Consider the following 21,990-nt stretch of genomic DNA (forward strand, 5'->3'; position numbering starts at 1 on the left):
ATTTTATCTGCTGTAGTTTTATAATAGCAGATGGTATCCAAGTGAGCCAAATTAATCTACAAACCAGATTAAAAAGAAACTCTAATTGAGGTTTACATCTCTTACTTTGGGATTTAAGTTATTAAATTACTGATTCCTCCCCCAAGTATAAATACACTCTACTCTTCTTTCAACCCAGAAATTCCATAAATATGTGAATACTTTGAATAGCAAGTCCTAACGCATATTTAAAGTGAAGAGCAGGAAGAGAAAGAAAATATTCCCCTTCAGCCAAATCCTAATTTCTGTCAAGAGCTAAGAAGCAGGATGGTGAAGTTAATTAATTATAGAGTCAATTGGGGGTTTTGTACCCAGATATTTTCCTGATGTAGGTCTTTGAATGTCTGCCCACACTAAGCTCATGAATCAGTGTCATTTACAACATGCATTAAGATAATTGAACATAGTAAGGAGTAAATGTATACAAGAGAGCTAATATTTCATGCAGGAAAGCTCATTTTATCACTACTAAAGTGCATGTCAGACCACCTCACAGTTGGCATCTTCTGAACAGAGCTTAAGAGTAACTGGCTGTGTATAAATGCCGTTCTATTTTTATATATACATATCTTTATTTCTTGGTAGATTTCATAAGGACACATTCATACACAAAAAAACTGAGCCTATGTACAATCCCTAAAATAATGGTGTAGGGACATGCAATGGCAAGGAACCAAGAACCTAATTTACTGTATATACGTATTTGTAGGTTGACCCTGGATGTGAGTCAAGGACAGGCTTTGTAACCAAAATTATGGATTTTGTTCAGACCCATGAATAAGTTGAGGGTCATTTTGCAGAGACAAGAAAGCGACATCACCACCTCAGGCTCCAGCCACTCTTGGCCACTGACATTTCCCCACCAAGACATTCAAAAAGGCATGAAATGGTGCTTCAGTGATAAGAATAGAGGGGGTCAGTGCTTCTTTTATGTTCTCCTGGGATGGACCAAGTTTTCACCTTTTGCCATTCTAGCCAGAGATGGGGATGCTTCCTTTTGCAAGAAGAATTGAGGCTCTATACATACATGGAACCAGGGTTTTGGGGTTGATTTTTGACTAAAATGTCTAGATTTATATACATTAATCACACCCACTATACCAGGGGGTTTCAAGCTTTTTCAGCCACAGAGCCCTTTTTGAAGAAAACGTTTCTTGTGGAGCACCAAAAATGTTTATATATTACATTATATTATATATTATATGATGCATATATAGCAGGCATGCAAGAAAAACACAATCCAAGCACCCACAACAGATGGCCATCCAGCCTTCGTAACAACAATAACAAAACAACAACAACAGCAACAACAACAACAACAACAACACAAACCCCAGAGGCTATGCAGTCCACCCCGCTTCTGCCATGCAGGAAAAGCATAATTAAAGCACCCCTTAAGTGGTGGGAGGGAAATGGGTTTTTTGAAGCAAACGAGGTGAGGGGGGAAAGTTCTGGGAGGTGAGGAAAAAAAGTTTTTGGCAGTGAGGGAAGCAAGTAAAAACAGCTTTTGGGTGCAGGAAAGAGTGAAAGCTTGGAGGGGGAGAAGGGGAGAAGGAGGAGAAGGGAACTGCAGAACCCCTTAGTATGCTTCACGGAGCCCCAAAGGGTCTGTGGAGCACACTTTGAAAATTGCTGCACTAGATAAAATAACTACTTTAAGTGGACCTAGATGTGTGCCCAGTAGAACTTATAAATGTTTTCTTTGGAAAGCGGACTTACATGTCAGACCACACATTCCATTTGAAAATTCTCTTCCTTTGAAGAAATGATTGCCATCAATAAACTGAATTATTATTCCAAATTGAAACAAGGTTATGTATTCTTTCTTAATGACACTGCTTTGTTAACTTCATTCTTTCCATTTATCTACTTCATATTTCAAACCTTTACAACTGAAAACTAAGTAACGTATTTCACCACATAACAGTCATACTTTTTTTTCCTTGGGTTGGGGGGGGGGAGGGTGCAACTGTTATAAAGGGAAACCACTTGTGCGCCTGCCAGTGATAGCTACAATGCCTTCTTTGGCTGCCACCAATCGAAGGATGCCCCAAAACTCTTGCTGACAAGTGAACAGATGGGTGATGGCTCACCTGCCTGCCTGCCTACTCTCTTCCCAGTTACAGAAGCTTGCTACCTTGCACAATAGTCGCACCTGTCAACTAAAGGTGTGACTAATGCGAGAAAAACAGAAATATCAATAATTGTGGGGTGGGGGGGGATTGTGACGATTATGCGATGGTGACTATTATGTCATGTAATATGGTATTTTCTTCTTAGGGGAAAACATGCACATTTAACTGGTGTTAAGGATAGGTTATAATTACCCGAGCAATGTAAATTTAGTAAAGCTTGTAAAGGCAATAGATCCTGCCTGATTTCTGAAGTTAAGCAGGGTCAGCTCTAATTAGCACTTGGGCAGGAGACCACAAATAAATACCATGCCCTGTGGACTGTATTTCAGAAGAAGGAACTGGCAAAACCAACTCTGAACATTCATTGCCTAAGAATATTCATTCCCTAAAAATTCATGAGTTCACCATATGCTGACAGAAAACTTGAAGGTGTATGTATACATAGACACTGTTAGTGCCATGGCTAACTATGACTAAAATGTGTCTAAAAACAAAAAGGAAGCAGAGATTTCTAAAATAATTTCCTCTGCACTGCTCAAATGGTGGTCTGAATATGGAAGAGTTTGATTTTGGAAAGATCTGAAGACCATGGCTTTTTATATTAAGATTGTAATTTAATTTTTTTCTGGTACTATTTCAAAAATGGAAAACAACTTGATAAAAAAGTTATGAAGTTGTGGTTTACCTAAAATATAAGAGGGTCCCACAGAAAGTATTCTAACACATAAAGGCACGCTCTGTCGCACAAAATATAATATGTTAAAGTTTAGTCCAAATCTGGACTTCATAAATCTTTAAATCCAATTTAATTCTATTTTCCAGATCTATCTTATAAACTCCAAAGCTGCCAAATTTCATTTTAAAATGTCAGCTTGAATGTTTGTCAACAAAATAACAAGAAAGAGGGAACAATGGTATCCTTTCAGTTGTGCTGAACAAACCTTTACAGAGCACCCAATTTCAAGTTTTTAATGTTAAAATCATTGATTATAACTGTGTCCATCACATATTAGAATAATAAAATTAACTTTAACTTCATAATGAACCTTCATTTTACCAAATCATGCACATTTTGGAGTTACTATGGCTAAAGATTGTACAGTTAATTATTCTCCTTTTAATGGGTGAATGAATTACATTTAATGTATCTCATATGACCTTAACTGTATGTGTCTTGTTTAGAAACTGTAAATAAAGAAATTTACTAATTAATAAATAAATTCTATTAATAATTGTCATATATGGGGGGGGGGGGGGGGGAGAGAGAGTACTGAAATGCATGCATGTGTTTCATTTGCTAATAATTGGGACTGAATTAGCCCTCCAACCGATCATCATAAATTGTCATAATTCTTATGGATATTAATAATTCATTCTTCCTTTAATCCAACTGGAGGTTATGGAATTCCTCTAAAAGTCTTATCTGAAAGACTAATGAGTAATCAAAATTCTCTGTACAAAGGAACAATAATGTCAAAATTAAGTCTGCATGTCTTAGTATACATTAGAGGTCAGCACATACAGTGGGGTGTCATATTCTCATCCCTTTTTGTCACTGAGATTTCGTTTTCTCTTTGCTTAATAGGATAAAACCTTCTTTTTCGTTTCCGTTTTCACTAAGGTTTGAGGAAGTATGGACAGCACAGTGTGTATGGAGTTTATACATTTATCATCTGTGATTCTCACCTGTATAAACTATGCCCTCTGAGAGGTATCAACAAATTTAGGACTGGTTCTTTGTTTGGCTGATCAACCAGTGGCTTTTCATGTCTCCCTTTTTGCAGCATTGATTGCTTTTGTTTGTGTGAAAGAGTAAATAGGAAACCTAATACATTTAAATGAAATGGCTTTCTATTTTTGCAAGTGCATGTTTGAGAAGTTAAATTTCATTGTATGAAGTATCAATCACGTAGTTAAGAGTCTAATTTGAATGCTTGCATTACACCAAGAGAAGAAGGTGTACCCAGTATTACATTCTCGAAGACCCCTGAAACAATTAAGCTCTGTGCCAGAAATGTAATTTCTCTTCACACAAAACAACAGCTTTTAATGGTAAATCAACTGATTTTTCTGCAACAGTAATATCCAGAGAATTACCAAGATCCAACATTTTATGCCAAGTAGGATACTTTTACAACTACATTCTGTGTGAAGGGACTATCTTAATTAAATGAGAGTGAAACAATGAAAAGGATTTAAAAATGATACCTCTAGAAGGGATGTAATAATTATGGAAATACAATAAACCCTTCTGTTGGTTATGGAAAGTTGTGTATGCGTTATTTGAAATTCCCTTTATATTGAAATATGGTGTAACTTCTCTATATAAAAGTTATAAGTGAATTTTGGATAAATCTTTCATCATTCCCATGTGCACTTTCTTTGAGGAAAATCCTTTAACTGGCCAAATTAAATGTCCTGAAAACTAATTTTAATGGGTATTAGTAGTATGTGAGGGGTATTAGGATCAAACAACAAAAGAGCTGACTATTCATCTTAACAGATAAAATGAATCAGTTATCTTCATTTTACAAAAAAATCTGATATATTGGTAGAAATTGATTTTGGGTTATTTTAAATTCTAACACCAATATTTTTCACTACTGAAATACAAAGAAAATACAAAATGGGGGAAGTCTGGCTCGACAGCTGTATATGTGAAAAAGATCTTGGAGTCCTTGGGGACAACAAGGTAAACATGAGCCAACAATGTGGTGCGGCAGCTTAAAAAGCCAATGGGATTTTTGCCTGCATAAATAAGAGTATAGTGCCTAGAACCAGGGAAGTCATGCTATCCCTTTGTTCTGCTTTGGTCAAACACACCTGGAATACTGTGTCCAATTCAGGGCAACACAATTGAAGGGTGATGTCCAGAGGCGGGTGATTAAAATGATCAAGGGTCTGGAGAACAAGTCCTATGTGGAGTGGCTTAAAGTGCTGGACATGTTTAGCCTGCAGAAGAGAAGGCTGAGAGAAGACATGATGGCCATGTATAAATATGTGAGAGGAAGTCTTAGGGAGGAGGGAGAAGGCTTATTTTCTGCTGCCCTGGAGACTAGGATGCAGAACAATGGCTTCAAACTATGGAAAAAGAGATTCAATCTGAACATTAGGAAATAATTTCTAACTGTGAGAGCTGTTCAGCAGTGGAACTCCCTGCCGCACAGTGCGGTGAAGGCTCCTTCTTTGGAGGCTTTTAAATAGAAGCTGGATGGCCATCTTTCAGGGGTGCTTTGAATGTGATTTTCCTGCTTCTTGGCTGAGGTTGGACTGGATGGCCTATGAGGTTTCTTCCAACTCTATGATTCTATTATTCCAATTTGTCTGCTTTTAATACTGGCTTGAAAGGAGAGTAATACTACACAAACCATTAAACAAACTTGGTTTGTTGTGCTGTCTTGAGTTGACAGGAAGAACGAAGCATGAGTGATTAAGTAGGGTACATCAGAATACTTGGCCATTTACAACAAAGAAGATTTCCTAGAAATTCTGACTTTTTTGAAGCTTTTCCTAATTTGTAACATAATTTAATACATTTTTAAACTGTAGAAATATATTATATGCCCTGCATGAAACATTTGAGAAGGAACGACAAAGGACAGCACAATAAGGTCTGAAAATTAAATCCTTAAAGTGTAGCATTCTCTGCCAAATAAAATAATTTTAAGTCAATGAAAACACTTGGGATTGCTTTCCTTACTTTGGTTCGATCATCTTATGCTTGTGAGCAGCTGTTTCCAGCTTTAAATTATATCAAATCTGACACCAGAAACAGACTAACAGATAACCTCAAACATACAAAGTATGAACCAAGGTTAGACATCAGCATGCATGCAACAGCAAAACTCACATTAATTGTTCAAAAGCACGCCAAATGCAAACTCTTGCTTTTCAATAAAAAGTTGCTTGTATCATTGAAGCTGTGTTATTGTGTTTTTCTTTTAATACAAAATATGTTAATGTATTAATTGTTTTTTTTTTCTAAACGAACACCTCAATATTCAGATTAAATTGCCATGTTGACATTTTGCGATAAATTAGTGGGTTTTGGGTTGCAGTTTGAGCACTTGGTCTCTAAAAGGTTCGCCATCACTGCCATATGACATGGAGTAAATACTTTCATGTCTGAACTGGGGCTGAGACAAAGCGGATAAATGAACAATATAAAAGTTAAAATGATGTTTTCGCAACAGCCTCATTAATCCATTTTAAGTACTATTTTATGTCTATCTGATAGTAATAAACTGTATCTTATCCCACCTTTTTTCATTTTGCAACTTCCATAGATACCTCCAATAATAAAATAAATAAATAAAACCAATACAACCAAAGAAATCAATAACATTTGTCAACACTACTACAATTAGTTCAGTATCACATGAACGCTTTGACAAATACAGATTTTTTCATTTAATTTCAGATATATGTAAAACATCTGCTGCTAGGAGCATCTCCTTAGGGTGAATACCCTGCCAAAGGAGTGCCACAGTTGAGAAGCTTATTTCAATCACAACCACCTAATGTAAAAAAAAAAAAGGTCTTAGTATTCATGTGGGAGCATGCATTTCCTTCTGATGTACAATTTTAAACGTTAAAACAACAAATAGCTGTATAACATTAAAGGTTAGAATATTAAAAGTAAAAGAACTGAAGAGTAAAACCAGCATTATGAATTGTACTTGGAAAGGCACTGGGAGGTACTGGACTTACTGAAAAACTCTTAAGATTGATGTCAGTTACAATCTGAATATAGGTTTCTGAGATGTCCCCAGATGCAATGTATTGCAATAGTGTGATCTGGTACTTACTAGATAATAGTGGGTATCAATGAGCAGGACATTATGACTGGAAGGAACTACAGATCTTTTGTAAGCTTTAGCTGGTGGTACATGTATCATCATCCAACAATATTGCTCAGTATAACAGCACACCAAGATTGTGAATTTGAACTTTAGGGGAGTTAACTAGGGGAGTTGGTTGAATACAATCTTCACAACTGGATGAGCAACCTAACAAAAAAAACTTCTAGTCTAGATTGAGCTTCTCAGCATCACATATGGAGCCAGATAAAAGGCAAAACCACAGAACCTTTGTACCACTAGTTCCCATTTTGGACAGCCAGTCCTCTGAGACAAGAGTTGATGGTACTGGATACAAGTAAGAGGTTCAAAAAGCGTAAGAAGGGTTGTCTTTTTCCCCCCAACACAGATCAAGGTAATGAAATCATAAACATTTCAGTGCAAGTAATCAATTTTCAAGACCTCATCTAACATTAAGTTCAAAATCACAGTACTAAAATGCATGGATTTAAATTAGAACATTTAATCCACTTGGGGAAATGCATACAGTTATGAAGAAATAGATGAAACAGATAGCATGTTTTAAATTAACAATACAACTGCAATAGGAATTAAGATAAAATCAATTTCTAGACATTCCTTAAATAACACTGTAGGCACCATCAACTAAACTGAAAAAAAATATTTTTAAAGAAAAATAAATGAAGAATAAGTCATCCTGAAACCACTTTAGACAGATTGCTGGTTTATACTTAGGTATTAGGAAATTTGCCAGACAAGTGACTTTTCAAATGCAAAGAGCTGACTGACAAGTTTATAACCAGGCTGTAATATTTAATACTCACTAATCTGTATTTATATCCCACCACAGAGTAGCAGCAGTTTAACTATAAAAATACAGTCCATTTCAGAACACAATATATTCTAAGGTTTTCGAGAGATAACCCCACATTTCAACATTTTCTGGAGGTACTGCTAATAAGACTGTGGAACAGGGTCGTACAGGTTGGAGGGTCAAGCTAAAACACTGTGTGACAGCTTCGTTCCAATAACGTTGGCAACTTAATTGACTTTTATATTATCATACCTTTAGTGTAATAAACTGGCATATATGTGAAGTAGGACACCGCAACGCACCCTTTGTTTACATTCCTGAAAGGTACTGCAACTATTATTTAGGCTTACATCCTAAATACCGTATGTAGGAAACCACTTATGGATAACTTTCCTTTCCAGAACTTCTTTTAAACACCGTAACATGCCAAACAGTCCAATGCATGAGTGAAACCAATCCCCAAGTTTGGCAAGAGCACCAAATGCATTTAAAGGTATATCATTAAAGGATTAAGTAAGAAAAGTTCAGAAATAGTTGCTCTTAAAATCTAATGAGCAGAAATATGTAATTAACACTTTATGAAACATAAGCTGAAATATGTGGATTAGAAGTCTCCACTAGGCTGCCATGCCTGGGTATGTTCTGGGAAGAGACTGTTCTAATAAAGAAGGGGAATTGGGTTGTCGTGGGTGTATATCTCTAATTATCTGTCCATCTATCTATTTTAATTTTTTGATAACATAAGGTAACACAATTTGAAAAATGTTCTGTTCCTGGTTTGAAAGTGTTATTTCCTGTTTCGCTGTGCAGTATGTACTTTGAAAGTAGTTGTTCTACTCCAGAAACTTCGTTTTTGTGGCTAGGGATAGTACTATAATTTCCTTCCGTCTAGGCGCTTCATTTGTAATTTTCCTTAATGAAAATATGCCATTTTTAACCTTTTAATGTGCAGACCACGACAAAGTTTTTGCAGTTTAATAAACTTTTCTCATTTTTAATGATCGATTCGGAAATTAGGAAATGACATTTATAACCCAGGAACAAAAACAATGTTACATAGGGCCATAGACTAATATGTTTAAATATAGTCAAGTGCTTACAATTTCCTCAAACCACATTTTAATTGGGTTGTTGTAGGTTTTTTCGGGCTATATGACCATGTTCTAGAGGCATTATCTCCTGACATTTAGCCTGCATCTATGGCAAGCATCCTCAGAGGTAGTGAGGTCTGCTGGAATTAGGGAAAAGGGTTTATATATCTGTGGAATGTCCTGTCTGCTGGAGCTAGGTGTGAATGTTTCAACTGACCACCTTGATTAGCATTTGTTCCACCCAGGTCATTCCACAGATATATAAACCCTTTTTCCTAGTTCTAACAGACTTCACTACCTCTGAGGATGCTTGCCATAAATGCAGGCGAAACGTCAGGAGAGAATGCCTCTAGAAAATGGCCATATAGCCCAAAAAAACCTACAACAACCCAGTGATTCTGGCCATGAAAGTCTTACACATTTTAATTGTTTGCTTGAAATTCAGCATTATACTTCATGAACCCAACAGACAGTTCACAATCTTTATTACTCTTTAAGGTGCCACAGCATTTTTTCTTGTTTTATCAAATCTCTATTGTGCAGTCAGATACAACTAAAAAGCAGATTTTTTTTCTAACATTAAAATACATTTTCTTTTTTATAACCACTACCAACACAGCCTTGCAACGTATGAATTTATATTTAAAAGAACAGAACAAAGATGTGATTAGTCACTGATAAAGTTGGCCTGAGAGTCTCTAAACAGAGGGACACCATCTACGACTCAGAAAATAAAACTGTAATGGGAGGTTTTATTAACTGTGGTAATAGGTTAGCTGAAGTATACAGTTTTATACACAATCCAGCACTATTTTAGAGTTCGCAAGAGCTCACATTGTCCTTTCAGACATTATGTCATCAACACTCAATCTAATATAAGAACATTTTTTTAAAAAAATTGCAAATATGAATGGGTTTTCATAATTTACAGTGAAAAACATCACCTAATTCATTATCCTTGCATTCATTTCTGCATACAGCACAAGTCAAATTTCCATTGCTGAAGTATCTAATCCACAGTTGCAATATTTGTAGTATTCTCTGACAAGGTTGTGTACAGGGTTGTCCTCAGGAACTGAAATTGCTGAGCCAATACCTCAGCACCATCCTCTTGACCCCCCCCCCCCCCCGCCATCTCCTCCTCCTCAATGATTCTGCCTGTTCAGTTCATCTCATGTAGAGTGCAAGCAGTGACAAGAAAGGGAAAAGCGCTGCCTTCACTTGCCTTGCCCACTTCTTCTGGAGAGTTCTACAGAGTGACATCAGTAGAGTTGTGAGAAGAAAGTAAGACGGAGTTGGGAATAACCACCTGGGATTGTATCTATTTAAAATTGACAGCAGGACACAATATGCAAGTTTAACTCCAAAGATTCCCCAGTCACCACTGCCTCTGATAGTTGTCCAAAAAAGTAACATTTCAATCTCAAGGGCAATATGAGCATCACACCAAAGACCATGAAAATTCAGGAGCCACCATTGCATCGCCTCTATATCTTCACTATGGTAGTTTATGGAAATAATAATTAGAACTAATAAATCAGGTGGGGGGTAGAGGGGAGAGAGAGAATGGGGATGGATGGACTCAAAGTAAAAATAAATCATTAACAAACAACTAATGGGAACTTCAAAAAAATTAGATATCTCTCATACACATATCATTTTTTTCTCTCTCACAATGAATTCTTTCTTACCAGATTTGGTCTTCTGCTTCATGAGGTGCCTGTGATTGGTAAACATGGCTGGGGAGTCTTGTGAGGCTGATCTTTCTTCAAGGTCAGATTCTAGTATGGTAGCACAGCCACCTATGTGGAAATAAAATATTTGTATATGAAATAATTTAGAAAGCAAAAAAGAAAATGATACATTCACAAAATTATTAGTGTTACAAAACTTATAATAAGAATGAACTGTTCTTTAATTATTATTGGCAAAAAATATTGTAGAAGCAAGTCAAAATAATTTGCCATTTCTAGTATCTAATATTGAGGAGGCAAGACCCAGGCCACCTCTGTTCACAAGCAGCTGTTCTTTGTCTTGGAGCTGCAAACCAGTATCATCTAAAACTCTTTTTTTTTGTCGTGTCAGGAGCAACTTGAGAAACTGCAAGTCGCTTCTGGTGTGAGAAAATTGGCCGTCTGCAAGGACGTTGCCCGGGGATGCCCGGATGATTTGATGTTTTTTATCATCCTTGTGGGAGGCTTCTCTCATGTCCCCGTATGAGGAGCTGGAGGTGATAGAGGGAGCTCATCCGCCTCTCCCCGGATTCGAACCTGCGACCTGTCGGTCTTCAGTCCTGCCGACACAGGGGTTTAACCCACTGCGCCACCGGGAGATCTACAACTAAAAAATGCTGAAGCACAATTAGTATGTTGTCCTTCTCTAGGATTTTAATAATATCAATGTCTGAAACCAACCACACAGTCCAAGAAATCAACAACTAAAATGACACAGCCCTGTCTGAAGTATACAACTTTAGACTAAAGGCTAGGCTGAAAAGATGGAATATTTAGATCCTGCTCTCCAAAAAGACTCCCATAATTTCAAAGCAAAAGTAGGGACTGCATTCACTTTCCCTGTGTGTTTTATATATGTATTTTATATATGTGTTTTATATAGGATTTAAAAGCTGTGGAGAGCAGTTATTTGAAGTGGTGCAATAGCTATATCTACCACCTCAGTGTGGACTGAGGAAGAGGAGAAAAAAGGACATTGAACTGTAACACAAGGGAAAGGATGGCACTTTTGAGCCTTCCTTTGTTATTTAATTTTTTCTTTTTAAAAAATATTGTTGTTTTATTGTTTTATCCCACTCCCACCCTCCCCTCCTTGTACATGAATTGCATGAACAAGGAGGGGAGCCTTCCTTGGTTATCATAATAAGGCATGAGTTCTAATATCCAGATTGCTCTTTCTTCACAGATATACAGCTAAATCTGGTATATTTTAAAACAAATTTTAAAAACTGGAGCTAAAAGTAAAAAAAAAAGTAAAGAAAGAAGCTTTATAAAGTAGGAAAAATTCCATATGTTCCCTAAACATTTTAAATAAGAGAAAGCGAAGCTACCATAACCTATGGCTTTCATGCATAGAATACAAATTGAAAGTTTAATCTTAAAGAAATATTATGATTAATATGAAGCGTGAGAAAACCCAATGTACAAAACATCCACCTTACCCCCCCCCCCCAAAAAAAAAAAGGAAAAGGTGCCCATGAGTTTGAATCATTCCATTTGACAAATGCCCATTGATAAAATACAGAAGTGCCTTATGGGCTGTTAAGCCTACAGAGTTGTCGCATTTTGCTGACAATTACATGAACATAAAGCATTCCAACACAATATACTGTCAATAGTCACATTGACCTACGCCCCTCCTTTCTTGTGTGAAAGGAATTTATTTAAAGAAAAATGTGAAAACGATTCCTTCAATCCTCTTATGTATGGAACTCTTGTTTTTCAGATAAAACCCAAGATAAAAACTTTGTGAACATAACAACAAAGATTCATAGAAATAACACCCTTAAAATTATCTTTCCTAATAGTGAGATTATGAATAAGATGTCATGTAGCTCATTAACACATATAAAGTTTCCGTGTACACGAAAAAATTCTGAAAGCTTATTTTGAAAACTCAACTCCCAAAGGTTATATATAGCCATGAAAATTAATACCTTATATACCAAAGTATTTCATTAGGCATCAGCACAATTTTTCCATCCAAGGTAACTTTATCACTTTTTTTTAAATGTCACTTTGCCCCAAGGCACCTTATCCAATTGGCTGGAAGCCTGATTTTGGTTTGGATGACATATCCGGATATACTTGCCAAACAATACTGTCAAAATGTAGCAATATTAAAAGGAAATGCCATGTTCTCCCCATTGTCTTACTTTTCTTTTACAGATACGCAATTACTTTATTTCCTTGTTTAAAAATGCATGGCTAGTAAAACACTGAAGTCAAAATGTTATGATTTTTTTGGAGTGCAATTCACAAACTCCTCTCTCACACTCCCAGCTAGCATAGACCATACTAGCTGGGGGATTCTAAGAACTATAATAAAGTAACTTTTTCAAGTCTGAAAATACTAAAATTCTAAAATCATTTTAGCACATCATTTTAGATCACTTCACAGAGCATACTGAAAAGAAAGAACATACTGTTTTTAGAAGTGTGTTCCATCCTTATATCATTCTAACAAATTGAAAAATTGTAGCAAAACATCAACTTAAACTGTGACTTTAATTATGCTTTAAAATTTCAGATCTCCAAATGGCTAGGAAAACAGGAATGCTTTAATTTGGCACCAGGAAAAATATAGTTTAAGTGTCAATCTGATCTCCATCAGCACTGCAAAATCAGGACCATCACAGAGCTCAGTTGGGGGCTTTGGCTTGGCAACATTCAGAATGAAGTATGAACCATAGGGAATTTGACATTGTTCTGCTTCAAACTAGAAACCACACTATACATATGAGCCTTGTTTTCAGTCGAGCACTGAACGTATTACACATTCAGCTATCAGCCTTCAAGAACAGCTATCTCAACTAGATCAGCATTTGAGCTTGCTTTCCAGTACAAATTTTACATTACTATTTAATTATTTGGAATGTAGAAGACAACTATTGAGGAAAGTTTCCTACCCAAAGGACTGCAAAATAGAGCAAAAATTATTTGCATCTGCTGATAACAACTGAAACAACTCATACATAGTAAGAGTAAGATAAATGATAGGAGGGGAGATTGGTTCATACATCCAACATTTTGGAAAAGATTCAAGTTGAAAAGTTCTCCAGATGTAGGTCTGTAAAAAAAGAATCATAAAACGAATTTCCCCATTAATTGTTGGCAAGAAAGGATAACCTTCAGAATATGTTATTGTATTATGACCCATTCTTTTCCCGCTTTTCCCCTTTTCTGTATAGCTAAATTCTTGTTTGACAGTACAGATCTTTTATCAGTCGTGATAAACAGAGACAGCAAGCCGTGGTCAGCAAAACTGTTTGATATCTTATAACATTAATAAAGTAACAGCCAAGCAATTGTGAACTTTAGTCATGGAGGGAAACAGAACTTCTCTTGTTTATTTTCATGTACTGTGTTCAACACCACTTTTTGTGCTTGCTTTGGAAAAAGACCCATATCGAAAGTGAACAAGTTACATATATAGATGTATGATAACTTCACTGCAGGTTAGTAACACAATTGTTTCAACAATTGACTGGACTATTGCAACACACTTTATGTAGGGCTGCCCTTGCAAAGCATTTGGAAATTACAGTTTGTACAAAGATCTGCAGCCAGACTGGTAACGGGAGCTGGTATCAGGGAGCACACTACACTGCTCCTGGACACCTCCATTGGCTGCCCATCCATTTATGGGCCCAATTCAAGGTGCTGGTTCTCACCTATAAAACGCTACATGACTTCAATACAGCCTACCTGGAACATCGTGTTCCCTTTTTACACTTCAGGTTGAGAGTTGAGGTCCACCTAAGAGGCCCTGGTTGCCACTCGGTCCTGTCCAAAAATGCCTTTACATAAAATGATAGATGGCTTCTTTTCAGGAGCAACTCCAGCACTGTGGAACTCCCTCCCAGAGGAACTAAGATCATCCCCATCCCCCCTAAGCTTCAAGAAGGGGGTAGACATTTCTTTTCAAGAAGACCTTTAACTAAGACATGTGCTATAGGAACGGGTTGAGTTTTAAGGTTTATGACTATTTATTGAGGGGCTCAAATGGGTGAGGCGGTAGTTGGTTTTTATTGTATATGTGTTTTTAGTATGTTTTAAGTTGTGCATTTTATGTTTTATTGCAGATATTGTGTGTTTATATGCTGTAAACCACTTTGGGTCCAGTCGTGGAGAAAGGCAGGGTAGAAATATCTTAAACAAATTAATTAATAAATAATAACATGCATGATAAGGCAAAAAAAAAAAAGACACTATAACAACATAGCCCCTCCGCCAGAAAACCTTTTCTGCTTTTTATATTGAGATTGAATGGCTTGCCCTTTTTTAACATGTTACTAGCTTCCATCACAATATAAAAAGCCTGCCATTTTCTCATTCATATCTGGGAGTATTGGATTCATATGGCCTTACCAAGTGTCTTTTGGCAAGTAACAGGTTCAGGAATAGCTTCTCATTTGCAAAACAGTAAATAGTAATATATTCTTTAGATTGGACTGAGACACAGAATATTTTGGAGCAAATATGTATAAAACAAAAGATCTGATACAGAAAAGCCAATAGTAACACCATACTCTCCCAACAATGACTATAACAAAAGGAGTGGGAGTTAATAGTGGCTGTTTAAGAAGGCATTTGATCAAGAAGTGCAATGACTGGAGATTTGACCATAGGAATGGAACAACGGAAATGATATCGGATTGTGGGTTTGACGATGAGACGATTCGGAATGTAGTAGAAATTTTGTAGTATTGTTGATGTTTGATAAGATGTTTTTGATAATGATGATTGTGGATATCTTGCACTATGTTTTGTAATTTGCACCTGTTTTTATGTTGTACACCGCAATGAGTCGCCCTTGGGCTGAGAATTGTGGTATATAAGAGCAGTAAATAATAATAATAATAATAATAATACTAATAATAATAATAATAATAATTTACCTCTTACTACCTTTGCCTTCATGACTTCAGTAATAATCAATACTTCAGATTACTCAAGAAAGCATGCCACTTCTGAAGACAAAATAAAAATTGGTGATAGCTGGCTTTGGTTAATCCTGGTCCTGGGGCTACTGAACGGAGGGAGGGATCCCTACAAACGTGAAGCCAATTAAAAAGGTAGTAGCTGGAATGGCATAAGTTTATTAACACTGAGGGAAAAGTAAATGTAGATCTTGCTTCTTCATACATCATTATCAGGTAGCCATTTATTGCGTTTTTTTAAAGTAGCCACATTATTGTATGTTTTCTTCTCCTGTTTCTCAATTTGGAGGCCAGTTGCTAGGCAGAATGATAGGATATTAATAATTTGACATCCCAAATGTTTCTGCATAAGTTTGAGGTCAGAAAGCAAACTTGGTTGTTGTTTTTCAAAGCAAACATTCTCCCCTCCCTTTAAAAAAGAACCAAGTCTGCCTTTGGCCCATAATGTTGTGAAACAAATTTCAAGGATTTCAAGTGGTATCAATTACTCTGAACTCTACTGTGAATCAGCACTGACATATGTGGCCTATGTAGGTGCCCCCCCTAGCCAGCTGAACCCTTCTCCTGGAGCAAAAGCTTTATGTGGATGAAAATCACTTCTAGATTCAACTCAGTATAAGTCCAATACATATAAAGGTAGTATTCCAGCAGCATTCAAATATAAACTGATTCTTTTGATATATATATATATATATATCTCCATCCATCCATCCATGACTACAATGACTACTGGACTTAACACCACTCACATAAAAGTTGGCCATGAAAGTGCCACAGGATTCTACTGCTTTTTCTGGAGAAGACTGACATAATCACATCTTTTCACAAAGCAAAAGAAAAAAAAATTCTCATCCTATAAAGTTATTATAGAATGATGGGAAATGACAGAATAAGCCGGAAGCAGCAAATCAGTTGAAAGGGTAAGAGTTCTTTTTGTTACATGTGTGTGTTCATCATTGAAATGTTACCTTGGGAAAGGATAAGAACACAGTGCCTGATACCTAGATGGGTGCTTTTCAGAAATGAAATTAACATGAAGTTGACTATTTTGATATGATGTTGTGCCTGCAATGTAACTCAAATTGCTTGTAGCCAGTATTCTCTATGTAGGAAAAAGGTCTTTTTAATGTGTTATGAAGGCAACATATTGAGAAAAAAATGGGCTCTTGTAAATTTAATATTATTAGCTTAATTTAATTTAGAGCTCGGTGAAGTTTTTATTCAATTTTTAAAGCTTTTCCTACAGGCTTTACATTCTTTAATTTCCCCTAAAGCAAGGGCGAGAATTTATTTGCTACTGTGCTTCTTTATGAATACTAAGATTCTCAAATAAATGACAAGATTCCACAAGCTAAAGAAAACACACAATACTGTAACAGTGTATGAATAAGCACAAGGTTGGACTGTTAAGAAAGGTCTTACCATTTGCAGTTCAGGAAAAAAAATATTTACTTAATCTTACAACTAAGGAAATGTGTTATTCTAATATAATTTTTAGAAGTAATTTTATATTGGAGAAAGATGTGGAAAGGATCTTTGCAGATGTTGTGATAATGAACACAAATGGATGGCAAATGTATTGTCTTGAAGCAATATCCATGAAGGACGTAATCACCATATGTTAATTAAGAAAGGAAGCTCTAGAGTTTAGCAGCAGCCATCAAGAGGACTCCCTCTCACATTTTCACCTATCTGTGAATGCAGTGAGATGAGCTGCCTCCTTAAACTCAGACAGACTTATATGGGAAGATACAAACAAGGTCTTATAAGGGTTTAAGTGCTCGCTCATTTGTATGATATAATATAGAACTGATTTCCTAAAATCGGCCTACTGCTACTGATGACCTCTTACCCACCAGCAAAGCAAACACTGCACTCTGGGGGCTACCAACAATGATATCTGTATTTGGAAAAAAAGTAGTGCTGGGGAGAGCAGAGCTAGTCCAAATGAAATCATGCATATGTAGCTAAGGTGGTTATCCATGAACTTAGCAGTTACAAGGCCTCAATGTTCTGAAATCAATGACTGGAAACAAGGAGTCACGAGGTACACAGCCAAAGATTGAGAAAAACAAGGCATACCCCTTAAAGCTTGTCCAGTTATTACGACTTCCATATAAACAAGAACGTTCAAAATCATCTACCAGTTTATCAAATAACCTGCATGCAACAAGAACACGAACTTCCAGACAGAAGGAGCCAACAGATGGCTGGAGGGGAGCACTTGAATCCCCCTGTGAAGGACCAGTTGGTTCCGGCTGGCATTGTTGCCAGGCAGAAGTGGTGAGGGGCCTTACAAACCTTCCTACAGGTATCCCCCTCCCCCCTGCATTCGGCCTTCCAGCTACTGGGAAAAATATTAACAACCTGACCTTGGCATGTCAGGTAGCTACCTGTTTAGCATTGCCTCTTTTTGCATGCTGTTTTCTTGTTTCCATATTTCAAATGACAAGGTCATCTCCACAGCATACATCAATTCTGACTGAGGTAGGAGCCCTCCTGTTGAAAGCCCTCATCGGCTGTAAAGTTATTGAGAAGAACTAATCTGGAGACAAAATAAAGAAATGACCTCGGGAAATCAATTTATTCCTAGCATGGTATTGATCGAAACATCCTCTTAAAGGTGTTGTATCGAAGCCGCATCTCCTTCTTGATAGATATTTCCTGACAGATACATTTATTCATACTTTCTCAACAAAATATCATGTGGAGATTGAGAAATACGGCCACCCTCTCATCGATACAGTTTCAAGTCCTCCAGCTATGAAATCAGGAGTGCTCTAAATGGGAATCACTTTTGAAACACATTAGAAGTTTCAGATGGTTCATAATACAACAGAAGAGATATTGACAGGAGCCCATTTCTAGAGATTTATGGTACCAGAGCACAATCTTCACTTGCTCTCTTAGATGTATAACTTAATGTGATGAGGTTTGAGTATTTCACAAATACTAATACTGCCAAGAGACTAGAGTATATCAAGGAGTAAGGTCATCCAAGGTGCAATGTTCGAAGTTGAAACACCAGAGAAAGAGGCATCCATCCTTATGGGAGGACTGATAAAACTATTCATATATTTCAGGGCAGATGTCTAACACATGTTAATAAGATCCTGACTACAGCATCCTGCATGTAGGGAAAAATAGAACTATATAGGCCTTATTATATGAGTGTTGAATGTGGTTTCAGATATATGCAAGAAGCTTTTGAATATCACAGAATTGTGCAGGAGGACCTGGCGGTGCCTAGAGAAGTTTTCTCTCTAGACTTCCATCTTATACTAGACATTTCACCAGAAGTTGACCACAGATGCACCCTGGAAGGCTAGAGAGAACACTTCTCTTGACATCACTAGATCCTCCTGCATGATTCTATGGTATATATTAGCTAGAAGGCCAAGGCATTAATCATTTGTTCATGCGCTACTGTTATTTGATATGTCAATAAAATTGTTTGGTCCTTCATAAAGGGGTCGGTTTGTTCTTCCCGCCTCTGGGACCTCAGCTTGCTAGTCTTCACATGTGTGTATTCACAGAGACCACAAATAAAAATGGTAGGTTACATACCTGTGACCATCTTTCTTTGAGTGGTGCTCTGTGAATTCACACAAACCCGCCCAGCCTTATTGACATTCCAGTACACCAAGCGCAGTGCCCCGTACCGACAGTACCCGTACCGTCAGACTCTTCGCCCGTTGCCAGGCCCGCAGCAGCAAACCCAGCAACATCAACAGCCCCAGCATTGATGCTCCCATCAGCAGCAGCAGTGCCCTAGAGCTCGCCAAGCTTCGGGCAGAAATCACCCTAGACGTCGTGTTTGACGCCCCCCCCCCCCCCCGGAAGATATCGTTTCGTCGCTCGTTACAGATGCCACTACCATGCTGATTCCCTCAGCTCCTGCCCTCCAGCCCCGACCTTGACATCCGCTGTTCGGTGACCAGCACCCGCATTGCATCCACATGTGTGCATTCACAGAGACCATGAAGAAAAATGGTAGGTTACATACCAGTGACCATCTTTCTTCGAGTGGTGCTTTGTCCGAAATGATTAATTCACTGGTCTTATGGCTTGTTTGATTTGTGCAGTTATTAGTAAACACCAAAGGAATCTACTTTAGCAGAAAGTATACTGTGCATTTTTAATAGGCTTCATATTCTTAGGGCTAGAATCGATTAAAAACAACCAATGGAAACAGCAAATTGCTGCGTCAAACACGTACTTCTGTATGTAAATTCTTCTTTGAAATTATTAAATTACCATAATCTTTGAATAAGCTTCTGCCAACTAGCAGTTCGAAAACATGCAAATGTGAGTAGATCAATAGGTACCGCTCCGACGGGAAGGTAACGGCGCTCCATGCAGTCATGCCGGCCACATGACCTTGGAGGTATCTATGGACAACGCCAGCTCTTCGGCTTAGAAATGGAGATGAGCACCACACCCCAGAGTCAGACATGACTGGACTTAACGTCAGGGGACAACCTTTACCTTTACCTTGAATAAGCAAGACACTGCAAAAGTTTAACATGATTTTAAGGTTTTTGGCCTCCCTTTCAAAATGAGGCTGAAAAACATGTGGTATGTAACTCAGAGCAATGGCACTGGAAATCGAACCACTAAATAATCGATATAACAGCTGTTTTCTTTATAAACATAGTATCAGCACAATAAACACTCAGTAGTATCTCAGTAAAGCATGGTGGAAGATGCAATAATTTTATCTTCACTTTTCATAAGCTCTCCTGACTACCTAAAAGCCACTTCCTCTTAAATGAAATTATAAGACTGTTGCACAATTCTTAAATTCTATAAGATTGCAATGCACCAAACTGCTATATATTGCATTCTAATTGGAACACAGGAATGGTTTATCTATTATAGAAAGGTTCTCTTTTCCTTTAACTGGTGGTTATGAAAAATCACTTTAAGTTAAGGCACTTTTCAAGAAAGAGGTGAACTGAGAAAATCGGTTCAAGGCAAATTATCCAGAATGCTATCCAAATTTTAAATGGTTGGAAACCAGTTATTATTGTACATTCATGTTAAGGATTTGTATAATCAAGCTTGAGCTTTGATACATTATATTTAAATTGCTGATTATTAGCCAAAATAACACTAAAGTGAGAGAGGTGCTCCTAATTTTTCCAATAATCAAAAGAAGACAATGCACTTCCCACTGGATGAGTGGTTTAAATGCTAATATCACTATCACTCACTTTACCAAAGATAAACTGTATAAAAGGCTGCTACAGGTGTTACTGTAGAATGTGTGGATTTGCTCTCCTTCCTCTCCTGACCATTTCCTTCTCCAGCTTGCATTCTGAATGCATGCTGCCTTGAGGGAGACATCAGGAATATAAAAACATGAGACAAATTTTTACTGGCAAGCATTCAACAGCAATAATCAAAACCAGTATTTGCAAGGGAGACAAGAATTGCTTTCTTTATTCCTGAAATATTGCTATGGAATAATTAAAGCTAGTGAACAAATAAATAAAGACTATAAGCCTTCAGTTCGTTTAGACTGCTAGACCATTCTCTATCGAACCATTAACAAACTCCAAGTAATTCTTAACATATTGACAAACACATCAGGGGAAAAAATAAGATTCCATTTAAGTGAAAATACTATGGAAGCATATCATCCAGTACCAAGATTAAACAGAAAACAAAACAAAAATTAAAAGTAAATTAAAGCAAGCTTATTATTGTTAAATATTCCACAAGTTTGAGGTGTTGTTAATCAAGTCTTACAAGGACATTAGAAAAGTTTCAGTGCAAAACCCCCTTTATTTATTTCACAGGAGGAAGAGAGCATTTTCTCAATTCAGGTAAACTGAATATTTTTTTCTAATAATGTCAAGTTTAGCTAATTCCTTTATGTGTATCTCCTTTAAGATATTTTTTGAAGAGGAATGGCAATTTTCAAGCCATCTATCCTTTTGTTTTCAAATGTTGCTGTCATATTTGTATACATTTAATCGTTGGTATAAAGACCCAGTTGTTTGTCCTATGTAAGAAGCAAAAGGGCCCTGTGGGCAGGTGAAATTACACTTTGGTAATGTTCCATTCTCAACATGCTCCTTAGCCTGAGGAAGAGCCTAAAGCGGAAATATCATTTAGGGAAAGGAACCTAATCTGCAGAATCAAAGTAGGAACCTGAAATCTCCAAAGTACCAACCAAAGCAAGTGATAGGTTCTTTATCAAACACTGTACAAGTACATCCTGGCTCTACCGTGATGGAAATGATTAAACTGCCCTTGAAAAACATTCAAATGTGATAGATCTTAAAAACAGTTTTAAGTCCACTTTTGAAATCTCATCTTTTCCTTCACCATATGTTGATACTTCCCCTCTCTTCCTTCTTTCAGGTGGGTATAAAGCTCCAGGGAAACCCATTCACCCTTCCCTGAT

General features: G+C 37.0%; 1 protein-coding gene across 2 annotated transcripts in view; it reads right to left on the reverse strand.

Moving 5' to 3' along the window:
* BBS9 (Bardet-Biedl syndrome 9) overlaps positions 1-21,990 on the reverse strand; it is a 230,301-nt gene that overhangs the window by 101,337 nt on the left and 106,974 nt on the right. For both annotated transcript variants that reach the window (XM_060781629.2, XM_060781630.2), the window contains one exon: positions 10,591-10,701. In XM_060781629.2, coding sequence (XP_060637612.2) covers positions 10,591-10,701 — 111 coding nt within the window. The remainder of the gene's footprint in view (positions 1-10,590; positions 10,702-21,990) is intronic.

This window comes from Anolis sagrei, chromosome 6 (assembly GCF_037176765.1).
Source record: "Anolis sagrei isolate rAnoSag1 chromosome 6, rAnoSag1.mat, whole genome shotgun sequence".
NCBI lineage: Eukaryota > Metazoa > Chordata > Lepidosauria > Squamata > Dactyloidae > Anolis > Anolis sagrei.